This window comes from Muscardinus avellanarius (assembly GCF_963383645.1).
Source record: "Muscardinus avellanarius genome assembly, chromosome: 18".
NCBI classification, from domain to species: Eukaryota; Metazoa; Chordata; class Mammalia; order Rodentia; family Gliridae; genus Muscardinus; species Muscardinus avellanarius.
The window spans coordinates 30,797,014-30,811,614 of NC_137804.1; the positions used below are offsets into that span (position 1 = coordinate 30,797,014).

At 41.0% G+C, this 14,601-nt stretch overlaps 1 protein-coding gene across 6 annotated transcripts in view; it reads left to right on the forward strand.

Annotated features, from left to right (window-relative positions):
- Positions 1 to 10,502: 10,502 nt before the first annotated feature.
- The window catches only part of CAPN7 (calpain 7), a gene marked incomplete at both ends in the record, with an annotated part of 56,651 nt that continues 52,552 nt past the window's right edge, over positions 10,503 to 14,601 (forward strand). For all 6 annotated transcript variants that reach the window (XM_080715271.1, XM_080715272.1, XM_080715274.1 and 3 more), the window contains 2 exons: positions 10,503 to 10,604; positions 12,102 to 12,210. In XM_080715271.1, the coding sequence (XP_080571397.1) occupies positions 10,503 to 10,604; positions 12,102 to 12,210 (211 nt within the window). The remainder of the gene's footprint in view (positions 10,605 to 12,101; positions 12,211 to 14,601) is intronic.

Sequence of the window (14,601 nt, forward strand, 5' to 3'; positions counted from 1 at the left end):
AGAAAGATAGGAATATAAGGGAGACTGGAAGCAAAAGTGACCATAGCTCTTTTGAAGGAACAGAGACCCCCAAAACCTTGGTTAAGGGAGAAGCACCTAAATTTGAGCTTTTGCCCTGCACTGTCCACGCTGCATATAGCTGTCCAAAAAGCTGTGGTACCCATCTGTGTTGCCGTGGCACTATCAGCACATGGTAGGACTATCATCGAATCCGAAGAACATCCCCAAAGAGAGGTTTTTCTTAAGCTAGGCATGGTGGTACACACCTGTGATCCCAGTACCTGGGGGGGGGGGCTGAGACAGGAGGATCGTGGGTTTGAGACCAGCCTCAGCAACTTAGCAAGACTCTTAGCAACCTAGAAAGAACCTGTTTCAAAATAAAATATAAAGGGCTAGGGGTGTAGCTCAGGAATAGATTGCCCCTTGGTTCAACCCCTAGTACGACAAAAACAAACAAAAGGGAGGGAGAAGACTTCAACTCATCCTGTGAGAGTCTCTGATGTCACTGCAAAAATGAATTTAAGGATGGGTCAAAGTGAGACACAGTTTGATTTTATTAAGAAAAAGCAAGAAGCTTGGTGTGGTGGTGCATTCCTATGATTCCAGTACTTGGGAAGCTGAGACAGGAGGATCCATGTTTGAGGCCAGCCTCAGCAACCTAAAGAGAACTGGTTTCCATTCCTAATACTGCAAAAATTGAAATAAAAGATAGCTTATAATCTAAAAGGCAGCTTGTGTTATAAAATATCTAAAGGTCTAATAAGGCAATCGCTAGATTGAATGAAATTTTTTTTTGTATTCAGAGAGAGAGAGAGAGAGAGAGAGAAAGAGAGAGAATATATATGCATATATATACATAGTATTTAAGAAAAACTTCTCTGGGTTCTTTTGAAGATCTCAAAGTCTAAAAGTCATTGAAATAGCAATTCTTACAAATATTTAGAACTTCTCTCTAAATAAACTTAGGTTTATTGGGCTAAAAGTAGGTCTAGTGGTATATAATGGTATACTAAGGGTTAAGATAGGAATCCAGATCCTTAACATAGACTACAAAACCTTGCATCATCTGACGTCCCCCCTTATTTTTGTGCCTCTTATCCTGCAAATTTTCTCTGCTGCAGTAATACCAGTCTTATCCTGTTCCAAGTTCAGCCTTCTCTCGTAAGGGAAGTCTTTGTTGACCCTCTAGCTAAGGTCTGTTTCCCTCTCACAAGCTCTTATAGAACTTAGTTGATTACTTTTAGAGCAGCCTCTGCATATATTACCATTCATTCACTAATAAATTTTTAAAATTGATGTTTGTGAGCCCCAAGTAGGCCAAAAGCCTATGAAAGGAGGGCCGCACCTGTTTTCACATGCCATCGCATTCATAGGTTTTAGCATTTGAACCCCTCCTTCTTGAGACCCCTCTATAAATATTAAAGGAATAAAGTACATAGCAGAGGGTCAAAAATCACAGGATGTAGGCCCAATGTATCCCAAACATTGACTTATTTTTTTTAATGAGGAATTTTAAAATCAGCATTTGAATTTCTAGCTTCTCTTGGTTAACATTTTATATAAACACGTACACAGTGGACCTGAATTCTATTAAGCATTGAGCAGTGGCTGTCCCTATTAAGAGGACAACTCACTTTCTACCTCCAACCTGCTTCTCAGACTTCATTCCTTGCCTCAGAGATTGAACCGTTAACTCCAAGGATTCCTAGAGAGGCTTTGGAGTGGAAAACATTGTGTTCATCAAGGATTATGGTGTTTTATTATTTTCTCCCTAAAAATTGTTCTCTTTGCTGGGCGTGATGGTGCACGCTTGTAATCCCCATGCTTGGGAGGCGGAGACAGGAGGATCGCGCAGGTTTGAAGCCAGCCGCGCTGGTTTAAGTGACCCTGTTTCCAAATAAAAATATAAAATAGGTTTGGGAGTGTAGCCTGGAGGTGGAAGGGCTTCCAGGAACCCCAGTACCACAAAAAAAAAAAAATGTTCTCTTTTTGCTATGGTGGTGAGGTCTCTACCAACTGAGCTACATCCCTTGCCATGGTAGATGTTTTATTTTATTTTTTATTTTTTTGGTGGTACTGGGGATGGAACCCAGGGGCCTTCTGCCTCCAGGTTACACTCCCAGACCTATTTTATATTTTTTATTTGTTTTTTTTTTATCTTACCAATTTTATTTTATTTTATTTATTTTTTTATATATATATTTTTAATTTATTTATTTTTATTGGTGCACTGTATTCATACATCATAGTAGGATACATACTTTTGTAGACATACATGCACACTTTTCCCAGTCAGCCCCCACCCAATCCCCACCCCATTCTCTCCCTATCCCTCCCTCCCATGCTTGGCTTAGTAGTTGACATCTAGTATTATGGCAATTTATCTAAAATTAAAAATGATAATCTCACATAACAGTTTCATTTGTCTGATACCAAGCTTTTGATGACTTAAAGATAACATTTCAATATTTCTTTTTGCTTTCTTTCTTACCAGAGAATATTTTTTTTCTATTTTTTTAGGTGAAACTATCATATATTTATATATTTATTTTTCAGAAAAAAATCTATCCTAATATGGAATATGGACTCTAGGTACCCAAAACGATCTTGAAAAAGAACAAAGCTAGGAGATATATATTTTCTGATTTCAAACCATATAAAGCTACAATAATTGAAACAGTGTAGTACTATTCTAAAGGCAGATATATAAACCATGGAAGTTAAATAAAAGCCTAGAGCTTAATTCTTCCCTATATTGTCAAGTTATTTTTGACAAGGTTTCCACAAACATTTGGTGGTAGAAATATTAATCTTTTAACTAAATATTGTTAAAAAATAATAATTACATGGAAAAGAATAAAATTGGACCCTTACCTAATCCCATATACAAATATTAACTCAAAATAGATAATAGACCTAAATATAAATCTTAAGACTATAAACTTTTAGGAGAAAATCTGGGTCATAAAACCTCACAACATTGAAATTGGCAGTGATTTCTTGGTTATGATTTCAAAGGCACAGGCAACAGAGGAGTATACAAACTCCCTAAAAAAAAAAATTGTATATCCAAAGACAATGTACACAGAGTTAACAGTTACTAATAGAATGGGATAAAATATTTCCAAATGCTATATCTGAAGGTGTATTAATATTCCAACTAGGAATCCTAAAAATTAACAACAATAAAGGCAAACAATACCCTTTAGAGATAGGTAAAAGACTAACATAAATAATGAATCTCCACAGATAACCAATCTTAGTTGTTTGTTGGATGGAAAATCTTGTTTCTCTAGTTCTGGAGTGTGTTACCTATTTCTTCTTTGTAGTTAATCTCTTTGAGTATTTTCTCTAGTGCTGGTTTTGAAGACATAAATTCCTTCAGTTTCTGTTTGTCATGGAAGCTTCTTATTTCTCCTTCTAATTTGATAGAAAGTTTTGCTGGGTAGGAAATTTTTGGCTGGAAGTTGTTTTCTTTCAGAGTTTGGAATATGTTACTCCAAGCCCTTCTGGCTCTCATAACTTGGTTTGGGAATTCTGGAGTGATTCTAATTGGTTTGCCTCTAAATGTCACTTGGCCCTTTGCTTTTGTTGCCTTTAAGATTCTCTGCTTGACTTCCACATTGGTCATTTTGACAATTATGTGGCGTGGGGATCCTCTTCTCCGATCCTGTCTAAAGGGAGTTCTATAAGTTTCCTGGACCTGTGTATCAACCTCTTGCTCTATGTCTGGAAAATTTTCTGCTATTACTTCCTTGAAGAGATTGTTGATCCCTTTGGTTTCACTTTCTTTTCCCTCCTCTATTCCAATTATTCTTAGGTTAGCTCTCTTAAAATGGGCCCATATTTCTTCAATATCAGATTCCTGCTGTCGGATATTTTTTTCTAGATTAGAAACTATGCGTTCATTTTTGGATTGCTCATCTTCTAAGAGCGAGATTCTGTTCTCCATGTGTTCTAATCGGTTGTTTGTGCTTTGAATTGAGGCCTTTACTTCATTAATTGCATCCTTTATCTCTTTTTGGCTCTCTCTGAGTTCTTTTCGAAGCACCTCTATTATTTCTACAGTTATTTTCCTGATTTGATCTTCTAGAAATCTCTGATTTTCAGTTTTATCGGGTTCTGATGTTGTGGGGTTGTGGGCATTAATTGCTCCAGTATTATTCCTCTTTCCCATGATTTAGGAAGTTTGTGCCTTCTCTGGGTTCTTCCCTTGGGTCACTATGACTTCACTTAAGGTGCTCTGGATCTCGAGTCAGTAGTATCTCAGACCCCACTACACCTTTACTGGGTTGTATCACAGAGTCTCCGACCCAGAGAGTCGATAGAGGCTGCTATAGACTGTGGGGGGTGCCAGGTTGCACGTTCTCCTATGGTGTGATATCTCTGCCACCGCCCCTCCCCCACTGGGTCAAGTCCCAGGGAGTACAGTACTGGGATTTGACTCACTGTTCTTGAGTACGCAGATGTAGCTGTACTGAACTCGTTGAATTCTCTGCTGCTGCCGCCGGTGGCAATATGGCGCCGCTGGTACGCCCTCGGCTGTGGGGCTGGTGTTTTTCTTCTTGGTTTTGGTTTCCACTCTGAATCCCTGCAGCGTGTGCTGAGCTCGGCCACTGGGAACTTTAGATGCTCTCTGCGCGGAGAAATCCCGCCTGGCTGTTCCGCAGTGGCTCACCTCGGCTTGCTGTAGCCGTCCCGTGAATTCTGAATTCGCTGGCAGTATGGCGCTGCTGCCGCCGCGTCTGCCGCGTCCTCGGGCGATAGGCCGGTTATCTCCTCTGTGGCTCTGTTCTCAGTCCGCTTTCTCTCTGGAGCCTGGTGATTTTTTGTTTCACTGGTGATGGTGTTTTCTGGCTATGAAAAGCGCTGATTTTGTGGTAATGGAGGTTTGTTGTTAGCGGGGCTCTTAAGCCCCGCTTTTCTCGGTCGCCATCTTCCCGGAAGTCCTCTATATTTTTTATTTGGAAACAGGGTCTCTTAAGCCAGCGGAGGCTGGCTTTGAACCTGCGCGATCTTCCTGTCTTAGCCTCCAAAGCACGGGGATTACAAATGTGTGCCACCATGCCCAGCATGGTAGATGTTTTATTTATTTATTTATTTTTAATTGGTGCATTGTAATCATATATCACATTGGAATACAAGACTTGAGAGGATATACAAGCACACATCATCCAATTAGCCCTCATCCAGCCCCCATCCCATTCCCTCCCCCTCCCTCCATCCCATGCTTGTTTGGTGATTAACTTTGATACATTTGTTTATGTACCTCCTACATTTTAAAGAGGCTCCATCCTCCCCTATTCCATACCCTCTGATTGGTCACCTTAGTTGCTTCACTATAGGGCCCTTTCTATAGCTCGACCTCTTCCTGTTGCCCCTTTCCTCCTAGTTATTGCTGATTAGGGGAAGTATCTGATTTTTATTTTCTGCGATATTTCTCTCTGCATGCCGCGTTGCAAGTACCGATCCCACTCTTGACGGCCCCAGTAGTGGCCTGGCTACCCGGTGGACTGATCCAGACCTCGCTGGCTCAAGCAGCAGCCTTGCCTCATGGGAGGCCCCGATTCTGGTCTTGCTGGCCCCGACACCAGCCTAACCACTCAGCTGGCTCCGATCCAGGCCTCAGTGGCCCCAGCACTGGCCTAGCCTCAAGGCCGACTCCAATACTGGCCTCAGAGGCCTCAGTAGCGGCCTTGCCTCACGGAAGGCTCCAATCCCAGCTTTGCTGTGTCCGTCGCCGGCTTCACCCATCGGCAGGCTCCATTCCGAGCCCCCTCTTTGCCCAACCATTTGTCCCACGTTCTCGAGGGTGCGTGGTGGTAGCATTCTGCCTCTGGGGTCATTACTTCAAAGGTTCCAGGTGTAATGCATCAGATCTCTGCCTCCCCTGAGTACTGGCCACTGCCATTGCCACTGCCTCCACCATTTCAAATCTTTCCCCAGGTCTTTTTCCACTCTGAATATTGTCCAGTGTTCCTAAGCATGCGCGATGGTAGCATTCGACATTTGGTGTAATGTCTCCAAAAAAAAAAAATAAGGTTGGTAGGATCTGATTTCTGCTTCTCCTGAGTACAAGTCTCCACTGCCATCGCAGAGGCTGCTTTCAGCCCCGCCTTTCTCCTTGGTCTCCGCTAAACTCTCTCATTACAGGTGATGTCCAAGATTCTTAACAATGTAGAGAAGCAGCAGTCCTCCTTCATGGGGAATTTTTCCATAAGTTCCAGTTCATTTGGATAAGTTTTGTATGCATTTCCAATATCCTGGCATCTGCCACGGCCTTCTTAACCCCTCTCCGATATTTTTCTTTTTTCTTTTTCTTTTCCTTTTTTTTTTTTTTTTTTAATAAGAGAAGACAGTATGTGTGGTTTGAGGAGGTAGTGGGCTGAGGCACTCAGTAGCACTGTGACCCGGCCCGGTTTCCTCATGGGTCCAGCGTGCTCTGCACTACTCCGCCTGGGGCCCAGAGTCCTGAGACCCGGGACCCCGGCTGTTCAGGGGTCCGGCGTCATGGTAGATATTTTAAATAAATGTTTACTGAAAGAATAAATTAGTAGCCAGGTATGGTGGTATGTACCTGTAATCTCAGTACTTGGGAGGTTGAGATGGGAGGATTGCAGTTTCAAGGGCAGCCCAAGCAATGTAGTGAGATTCTCAGCAACCTAGCAAGACCCTGTTTCAAAATCAAAAAAATAAAAAATAAAAAAAAAGGGCTGGACAACTTAATGTGACCCTGTTTCAAAATAAAAAATAAAATTGGGCTGAGGGTTTGTCTCAGAAGTAGAATGCCTCTCGCCGGGTGTGGTGGCCCACGCTTGTAATCCCCGCGCTTGGGAGGCGGAGACAGGAGGATAGCGCAGTTTCGAAGCCAGCCGTGCTGGCGTAAGAGACCCTGTTTCAAAAATATAAAATAGGTCTGGGAGTGTAGCCCGGAGGAAGAAGGGCTTCCAGGAACCCCAGTACCACCAAAAAAAAAAAAAAAAAAGAAGAAGTAGAATGCCTCTCAGTTCAAACCCCAGTAACCCCCCACACACGTACACACACACACACACACACACACACACACACACACACAGGTAAATTGGTGAACATGAATTCACTTGAAGTAACCTGTGGCTCTGCCCTAGGGCCATACCCAGCTTGCAGGGCGTCACAGGAACACGAGGTGGCAGTGTGCCTTCAGAAACTTGCATAAATCCAGCATGGCTGGTGGTACTCTGAAGTAAATAGGATGAATTGTCTTTTTAAAGGGATGGCAACCACCAAGGACCAATAGCAACACTGTGCCCTCCAAGGTCACAGAGGAAGAGATTATGAAGGAAGGTAGGAAGGAAGAATGGATCAAGACCATAAATATGTCAGGGGACAGACCTCAGGAACTCAGATCAGCTGGTTCCTTGGCTTCTGTGGCAGAAATGAATTTTAGCATGTGCCAGTCAGAGACAAAGAAAGAACTTTTTTTTTTTACAAAAGTGGGGGATACATGTTTAATGGAGAATGTGGGCCATCTCAAGAGAGAGAAAGAGTGCGCCTCGAGACTTTACAGTCCTTTTTATAGGGGACCCTGAGAGGGGTGGCTCGGGACACACGGCAGGGTGAGGTGACACATGGCAGCTGGTCTCTTTTTTGAATCCTTAGGTTCTGGCCCTTTCATTGGTGAGTGCTGGCTTGACAAATGGTGAGACTGCCTTTGGGGATTTTCTTATTTGATAAGCATCTCAGAAAGTTCAGGTGTGAAGATGGGCCATTATGATTAAAGTACAGGCTAGGCCTATTGAGGACTTTGCCCCAGAAAAAGGACAGGCCAGACAGGCCTATTAAGGGCTTTCACCTAAGACTCTGTAAGGTGAAATTAAGGATTATGAAGTTTCTAGTTTTTATTCTTTTTTTTTTTTTGTGGTATTGGGGATGGGACCCAGGGGCTTTCTTCCTCTGGTCTACACTCCCAGACCTATTTTTTATATTTTATTTGGAAACAGGGTCTTACTAAGTTGCCGAGAGCCTCACTAAGTAGCTGAGGCTGGCTTTGAACCTGCGCGATCCTCCTGTCTCAGCCTCCCAAGCACAGGGATTATAAGCATGCGCTACCACGCCGGCTCAAAGTTTCTAGATTTTAAAACTGGACTTTTCCTTTACTTTCCAGTTCGCCTCTTCTCTATCTAACATTTTATTTCTCCCATCTTGTCTCAGATCCAGTACAGCAGAGAAGTAGAATAGCGGAGAAGACTATTATTAGTGTGATCAATTAACTCTCTCCCTAAGAGCTGGAGTTTCAAGGTCATAGAACCAGGGTCCAATGCCTTGCTGGGTAGAGAGAACTTGGAGTGTTCCCAACACAAAGAAATAAATGTCTGAGGTGACAGATACACCAGTTACCCTGCTCTGGTTATTTCACGTATGCATTTGTGCTTGTGCGTTGAAATGTCACATCCCACAAACTGTACCCCATAACTATGTGCAGTTACTACATAGCAATTAAACTTTTTTGATGTGGTATTAAGGATTGAACCCAGGGTTCTTCTATCTCTGAGCTATACCCCAACCTTTTTTTATTTTTTGTATTGAATCAGGGTCTTTCTAGGTTACTCAGAGTTTTGCTAAATTGCTGAGGCTGTCCTCAAACCTCTCTCAGCTTCTCAAGTACTGGGATTACAGATGTGTGCCACCATGTCTGACTCAAAAATTAAATATATATTTTCTCAAAAAATATATTTGAGATATATGCATTTGAACATGTATATTTCAATATATATTCTTGGCTGGGAATGGGTCTTGAAATTCCCACGCCCCCTTCCTAAGTCTAGAGCAGTGGCTCTCAGAGTATATAGTCACTGCACCAGTTGCCTCAGCATCACTATTCATAAAATGCAGATTCCCTGGCCCCATCAAACCTACAAAAAACCGGGAGGTAGAGTACAGCAATTTCTGTGTGAACAGACCCTCAGGTGATTCTGAAGCTATTGAAGTGTAAGGATCACTGCTAGAAAGTTTCACTTCCCATCCCAGCCTCACAGCCTTATCCTGGGAATCTATCTCTTAGCAATTAACACACTGTGCTTCTACCTCTTGGGATTTTTGTTTGCCAAACAAGCAAACAAATCCCAAATGCATGCCTTGCTCACTGCATTGTGAGCTGTTGGGCCATTTTGCTTTCACCCCCAGTGCCTGACCAACAGAATCCTTAGTACTTGGTGAATGAAGTAATAAATTACCATCACTTGGTTGCTGACATTAAAATTTCTTCCACCTACCGTGCAGTTTTACATAGTATCCATAATATATGTAATTACATATATTATGTATGTAATTAATAATATATGCATAACATATTACATATATAATATATGCATAATATATACATATATAATATATGCATAATATATTACATATATTATGCATATATGTATATATGTAATTATATATTAGTTACATAGCATATATAATTAAACATGAATATAGATTGTAGGCTTTCTGTGAGCTTGCATTTCAAAACTATGCTTTATTGCATCTGACTATAAAGCTATTTGTAGGAAGGGCCAAAGAATTCAACAATCAACAATGATGGTTTCCTGATAGGGTCTGACCAGGATCTCCTCAGTTTCTTTACCTGTGTTCTTTACAATGGCTTGGCAAGACAGTATCTGTTTCTGTTATTATTATTAGCTTTACTAATATGAAGAAACAAATTAAGCAATAAGAAACCCATTTAAATGTAGGCCAAATGACTTAAAATTTTATTATGGTATAATTTACAAATATTAAAAGCACACATTTAAAAGGTACAGGTTGATGTTTACTATAAAATTAAGTAAACAAGGATAAATACAAGTGAAAATATATCATCTGGCTTGTTTACAATTCAAATACTATACACTATTATACACTGGGAGCTACACACGCTTCTGATTTAGTCTGTAGAAAGTAAACGTCAAAGTATCGCTAAAGAATCTTATATCCTCAGTTTACAACCCCAGTTGGTTTTAATTGGTCCTGCGGAGGTTAGGAGGTACTGTTTATTCGCCTGCCCTTCACACTTAGAGGAAATGCTCGGTAAAGGCGCATGCTCCACCCTCTCCTTCCAGACGGCCACGGGCAACAGCGTCCAGGTCCAGCCACCTCCGCGTAGCTCGGGCCCGCGCTCGCCCAATCCCGGCGGGCGGCGGCACCTGCGCAGCCGCAGAGCCTGCGCAGCCGCAGAGCCGGCCCTGCCCGCCGCGCTCGCGCATCCCGACTGAGCCGAGCCGGGCTGCGCCTGCGCGGTGCGGCGGGTGGGCGGGGCGAGGGGCGCCCGGCGGAGGCCCCTGGCGGCTCCCAGCCAGGCTGCGCCGTGCGAGCGCAGCGTTGCGGCGGCCCCAGCTCGGGAGGCAGGCTCTGCTCTCTCCACCGCCGACCGTAAACTTTCCGGCTCCTTTGGCTGAGCTGCGGAGCCCTCGCGGCGGGCGGCGGAGCGCCGTCCTGCGCCAGGGCCTGGCTTTCTCCCGCAGCTCCGGGCCCTGGGCGCCATGGACCCGACGGCGCTGGAGCGGGACGCGGTGCAGTTCGCCCGGCTGGCGGTGCAGCGCGACCACGAAGGCCGCTACTCCGAGGCGGTGTTTTACTACAAGGTAGGGCCGAGGCCGAGGCCGAGGCCGAGCGGCGCGGCTCCCCCGCCGGCTCCCCACGCCCCGGGCTCCGGCGCCCAGCGCTCCCCGGCCTCTGGCTCGCGGGAGGCCGGCCTGAGCTGCCTATGGCGGTGTTAGGCTGGGGAGTTAGTGGCTAATTCTTGCTGTCCCTAGACTGATATAGCCAGGGGGAAGGGCCATCCGTACCAAAATAACACATGTTTGTTGAGGAAATAAAAAGTAAATTATAAAAGTAAATCCATCTTATACCCTAGCACTTGATATATTTGTGGTTGTTTTTCTATGCACATGTGCGTGTATATAATTTTTCACGAACTTGGCTCGTACTCTTTATACTATTTTTTAAACCTTTTATTTTCCTTTTAACGCGTTCTCAAGCCATTCGGTTTACTGTTACGGTATTTTAATATCTGCACCGTATTTCATTATGTACCCACCATAATTTACTTACTATTGGACATTCAGTTTTCTTATGGTTTTTCAGCATCATACGTAATGGTGCAATGAATATCCTTATAACCAATAATTTAAACATTAGCTTGGTATTTCTTTTAGATTAACTACTGGAGGCAGAATTGCTAAACCAAAGGGTTTGGTCTTCATAGTTCATTCTCTGCTCTCCAATCCTGTGGATTTACAAACGCTCTACCCAGATGTGAAGATAGTTGTATCCTCATGATATTATCACTTTTTTTTTTAAAAGAATGTCATAATAATGCAGTAGTAATTTTTTTTAAAAGAACATGTGCTGTCAGTAAAGTGTGATTTGCTTCTAATATTTTATTGCTTTTACTTTTATAATCTTTATGTTTGGAGACTTGGTGTGCTTCAGAAACATTCTTTTTGGCCTTTTTTGACAATTGCATAAGGTGTTATTTAAAAATGCCTATGTTTTTAGTTTTTTAGTTCTGTGAAATGACTTTGAAAATAGGTTGAAATAGTGCCATATAAAAATAGTTTTTTCTAAAGCAAGAGAAACTATACAGTGCTTCTTGTTTCTTATGGTTTTCTTATAGGATAGTGTAGTTTGTCACATAGGAAGTATATTTTAAAATTTGGCTGTTTTAAAAGCAAAATAAGGATATTGATATTCACAATTAAAGGGGTGATATATTACACGCTGAAATATAATATATTGTATATAAAAGACAAGATTACTGAAGTGTAACGATAATGTATTTAGATAATGATGGTACCTACACAGATAGCATGTAAACCATAGCTATTCTCAAGAAGTGTTTGTGATCAGTCCCTCATACTTGAGTTTTTAAATTTTTAACTTTATGGGAAAATTGAGAGCATGGAAAATGGAAGAGTGTTGGAGGATTATATAACTTACTTGCTTTATGAAAAAAAGTATCTTAAAGATGTTCTTGCTTTGTCATTCATAGAAACCACTAGCAAATTAGAAATTGGTAACAAAAATTCAAATTGTAATGTATCCGTTAGATTTCTTTGAATTCTATATTTATTTTTTAGGAAGCTGCACAAGCCTTAATTTATGCTGAAATGGCAGGATCGAGCCTAGAACATATTCAAGAAAAAATAAGTGAATATCTGGAAAGAGTTCAAGCTCTACATTCAGCAGGTTAGTTAAAAACTACTAAACTTTTCACTACATTTTTTTCTTTTCTTTCTTCATATCCATTCCCTTGGGTTCTTCATCTGTAGATCTTGGTCCTCACCCTCTTTCTGCTCATTCCTTTTTTAATCATGATATGGTCATAAATGGTCACAAAAGGAACCTTGGAGGTAATAAAATCCAATTGACATTGGCAAAGTTAGTATGAGGACCCTCTTAGAGTTTGCTTCTTAAATATCTGACACATGCCCTTTTCTGATATTAAAATTAAGTGACTAATCTTTCAATGTTTAAAGACTGCCTGTATAAGGCCGGGTGTGGTGGTGCACACTTGTAATCCCCGGGTTTGGGAGGCGGAGACAGGAGGATCACGCAGGTTCGAAGCCAGCCGGGCGCGCTGGCTTAGGAGACCCTGTTTCCAAATAAAAATATAAAATAGGTCTGGGAGTGTAGCCCGGAGGTAGAAGGGCTTGCAGGAACCCCAGTACCACCAAAAATAAAAATAAAAATAAAAATAAAGACTGCCTGTATATCTGGCTTCACTTGATACAAAGTTATATAAAATATTTTATGGAGGTGGGGTTTCTTTCAGTGGTAGAATGTTTGCCTAGCATGCATAGGGCTCCAGGTTCTATTCCCGGTGCTGCAAAAGAAATAAAAACTACTGTGTAATTCAAAGGAGCTTCATTTGCCCAGCCAAGTAAAAGAAGTTCTTTATTTTGTCTTCTTTCATAAATAGTACAATTGTATCATAAACTCTTAAAATAAAATTATCTTTGAAATATAGGAAGTAACCTTTAATGCCTATTTCTATGCTCTTCCTATTTTTCCATAGATATTTTCCTTTATTTCAGTAGCCTTTGAGTGAATGTTTGGGTTCTGTGATAAGAAGTAGATGGTAGATAAGCCCTCAGGAAGCCTTTAATTAGAGTGGAGAGATAAAAGTATAAAATTTGAATTATTATGAAAATCTTTTTCAGAAACATGTTTGATTAAATGTTAAAGCAGACTGCTCTAGAAGGGCAAGATTATATAGGGTTATTATTCTAGTAATAGAAACTCCGGTAACTTAAATGCATATTTCCATTGTTTCCTTCCCTTTGTACACATAGTCATACTTACACCATACATTATTGCTTATTCTAGCCATTGTGTTCTTTAAACCTTTGAAATTCTTAAAAATGGAAAAAATATAAATTCACTTTTTTTCTAAAGAATTAAAATAATTCTTCTCACTTTGTTTTAAATATAGGTTAACCTAAAAAAATTATACTTAAGGCAGGCATGCATTTATTCCTAGTACTTGGGAAGCTGGGGCTGGATGATCACTTGAGTTAATTGCCCCCCTCCCAGTTTAGTTCGGTAAATGGAGTGTACATAATATGTAGAAGAATAAATGGTTTTCTTATTTATTTAATTCATATTTTAAGCAGTAGAGTCCTTTACCAAATAAAAAGGTCATTTAGAACCCCAAGTATTGAAATTGAAATGAATAGTTTGCTGATAGTCAAACTCTTTAAAGATAAGTTCACTTTGAGGTGGGGAAAGGTAACACAGTTTGAAATTAACTAGTATAAAGAGATCAAGGCTTGGAATTAACAGATCTAAGTTAATTTTCTATTCTTTCATTTGTAGCCATGAAACCTTAAGCTAAATCAGTAGTTCTCATTGGGGAGATTTTGCCCCCTTAGGGAACATTAAACAATGTCTGGAGAGATTTTTGGTTAACATATTCCTAGGTAGAGGAGTCTGCTATTAGCATTTAATTGGATAGGGGTCTAGGGTAGTGCTAAAAATTCTACAGTATACAGGATGTTTCTTCACAACAAAGAATATGTGAGGACTAAGAAATCCTTGTTTGGGTAGTTTAATATTTTTTAGCTTTGATGTCTTATTTTATAAATGAGTTTTGCACATCAGAGAGTGTTAATTAGTTAATTATAAATTATAAAAACATTAGCACATACCCTTAAACTAACAAAATGTAAAGCTTTTAAGAGTAACAGGTTTATCATAAAATTGACACCCCCCCCCTTTTTTTTTTGTAGTACTGGGGATTGAACGAAGGGCATTCTACCACTGAGCTATACCACTAGCCCTATTTTTTTTTTCCCCCAGTACGAAGGACATTCTACCACTGAGCTATACTTCTCGGCACTATTTTTTATTCTTTATTTTGAAACAGGGTCTAACTAAGTTGTGGAGGACCTCATTGAGTAGCTGAGGCTGGTTATGAACCTGTGATTCTCCTGTCTCAGCCTCCCAAGTTTTGGGATTACAAGTGTGTGCCACCACGCCTGGCAAAATTTACCTTTTTTTTGTGTGTGTGTTGGGGATGGAATCCAGGGGCATTTGACTTCCAAGCTATATCCCCTGCCCTATTTTTTTATTATTAGT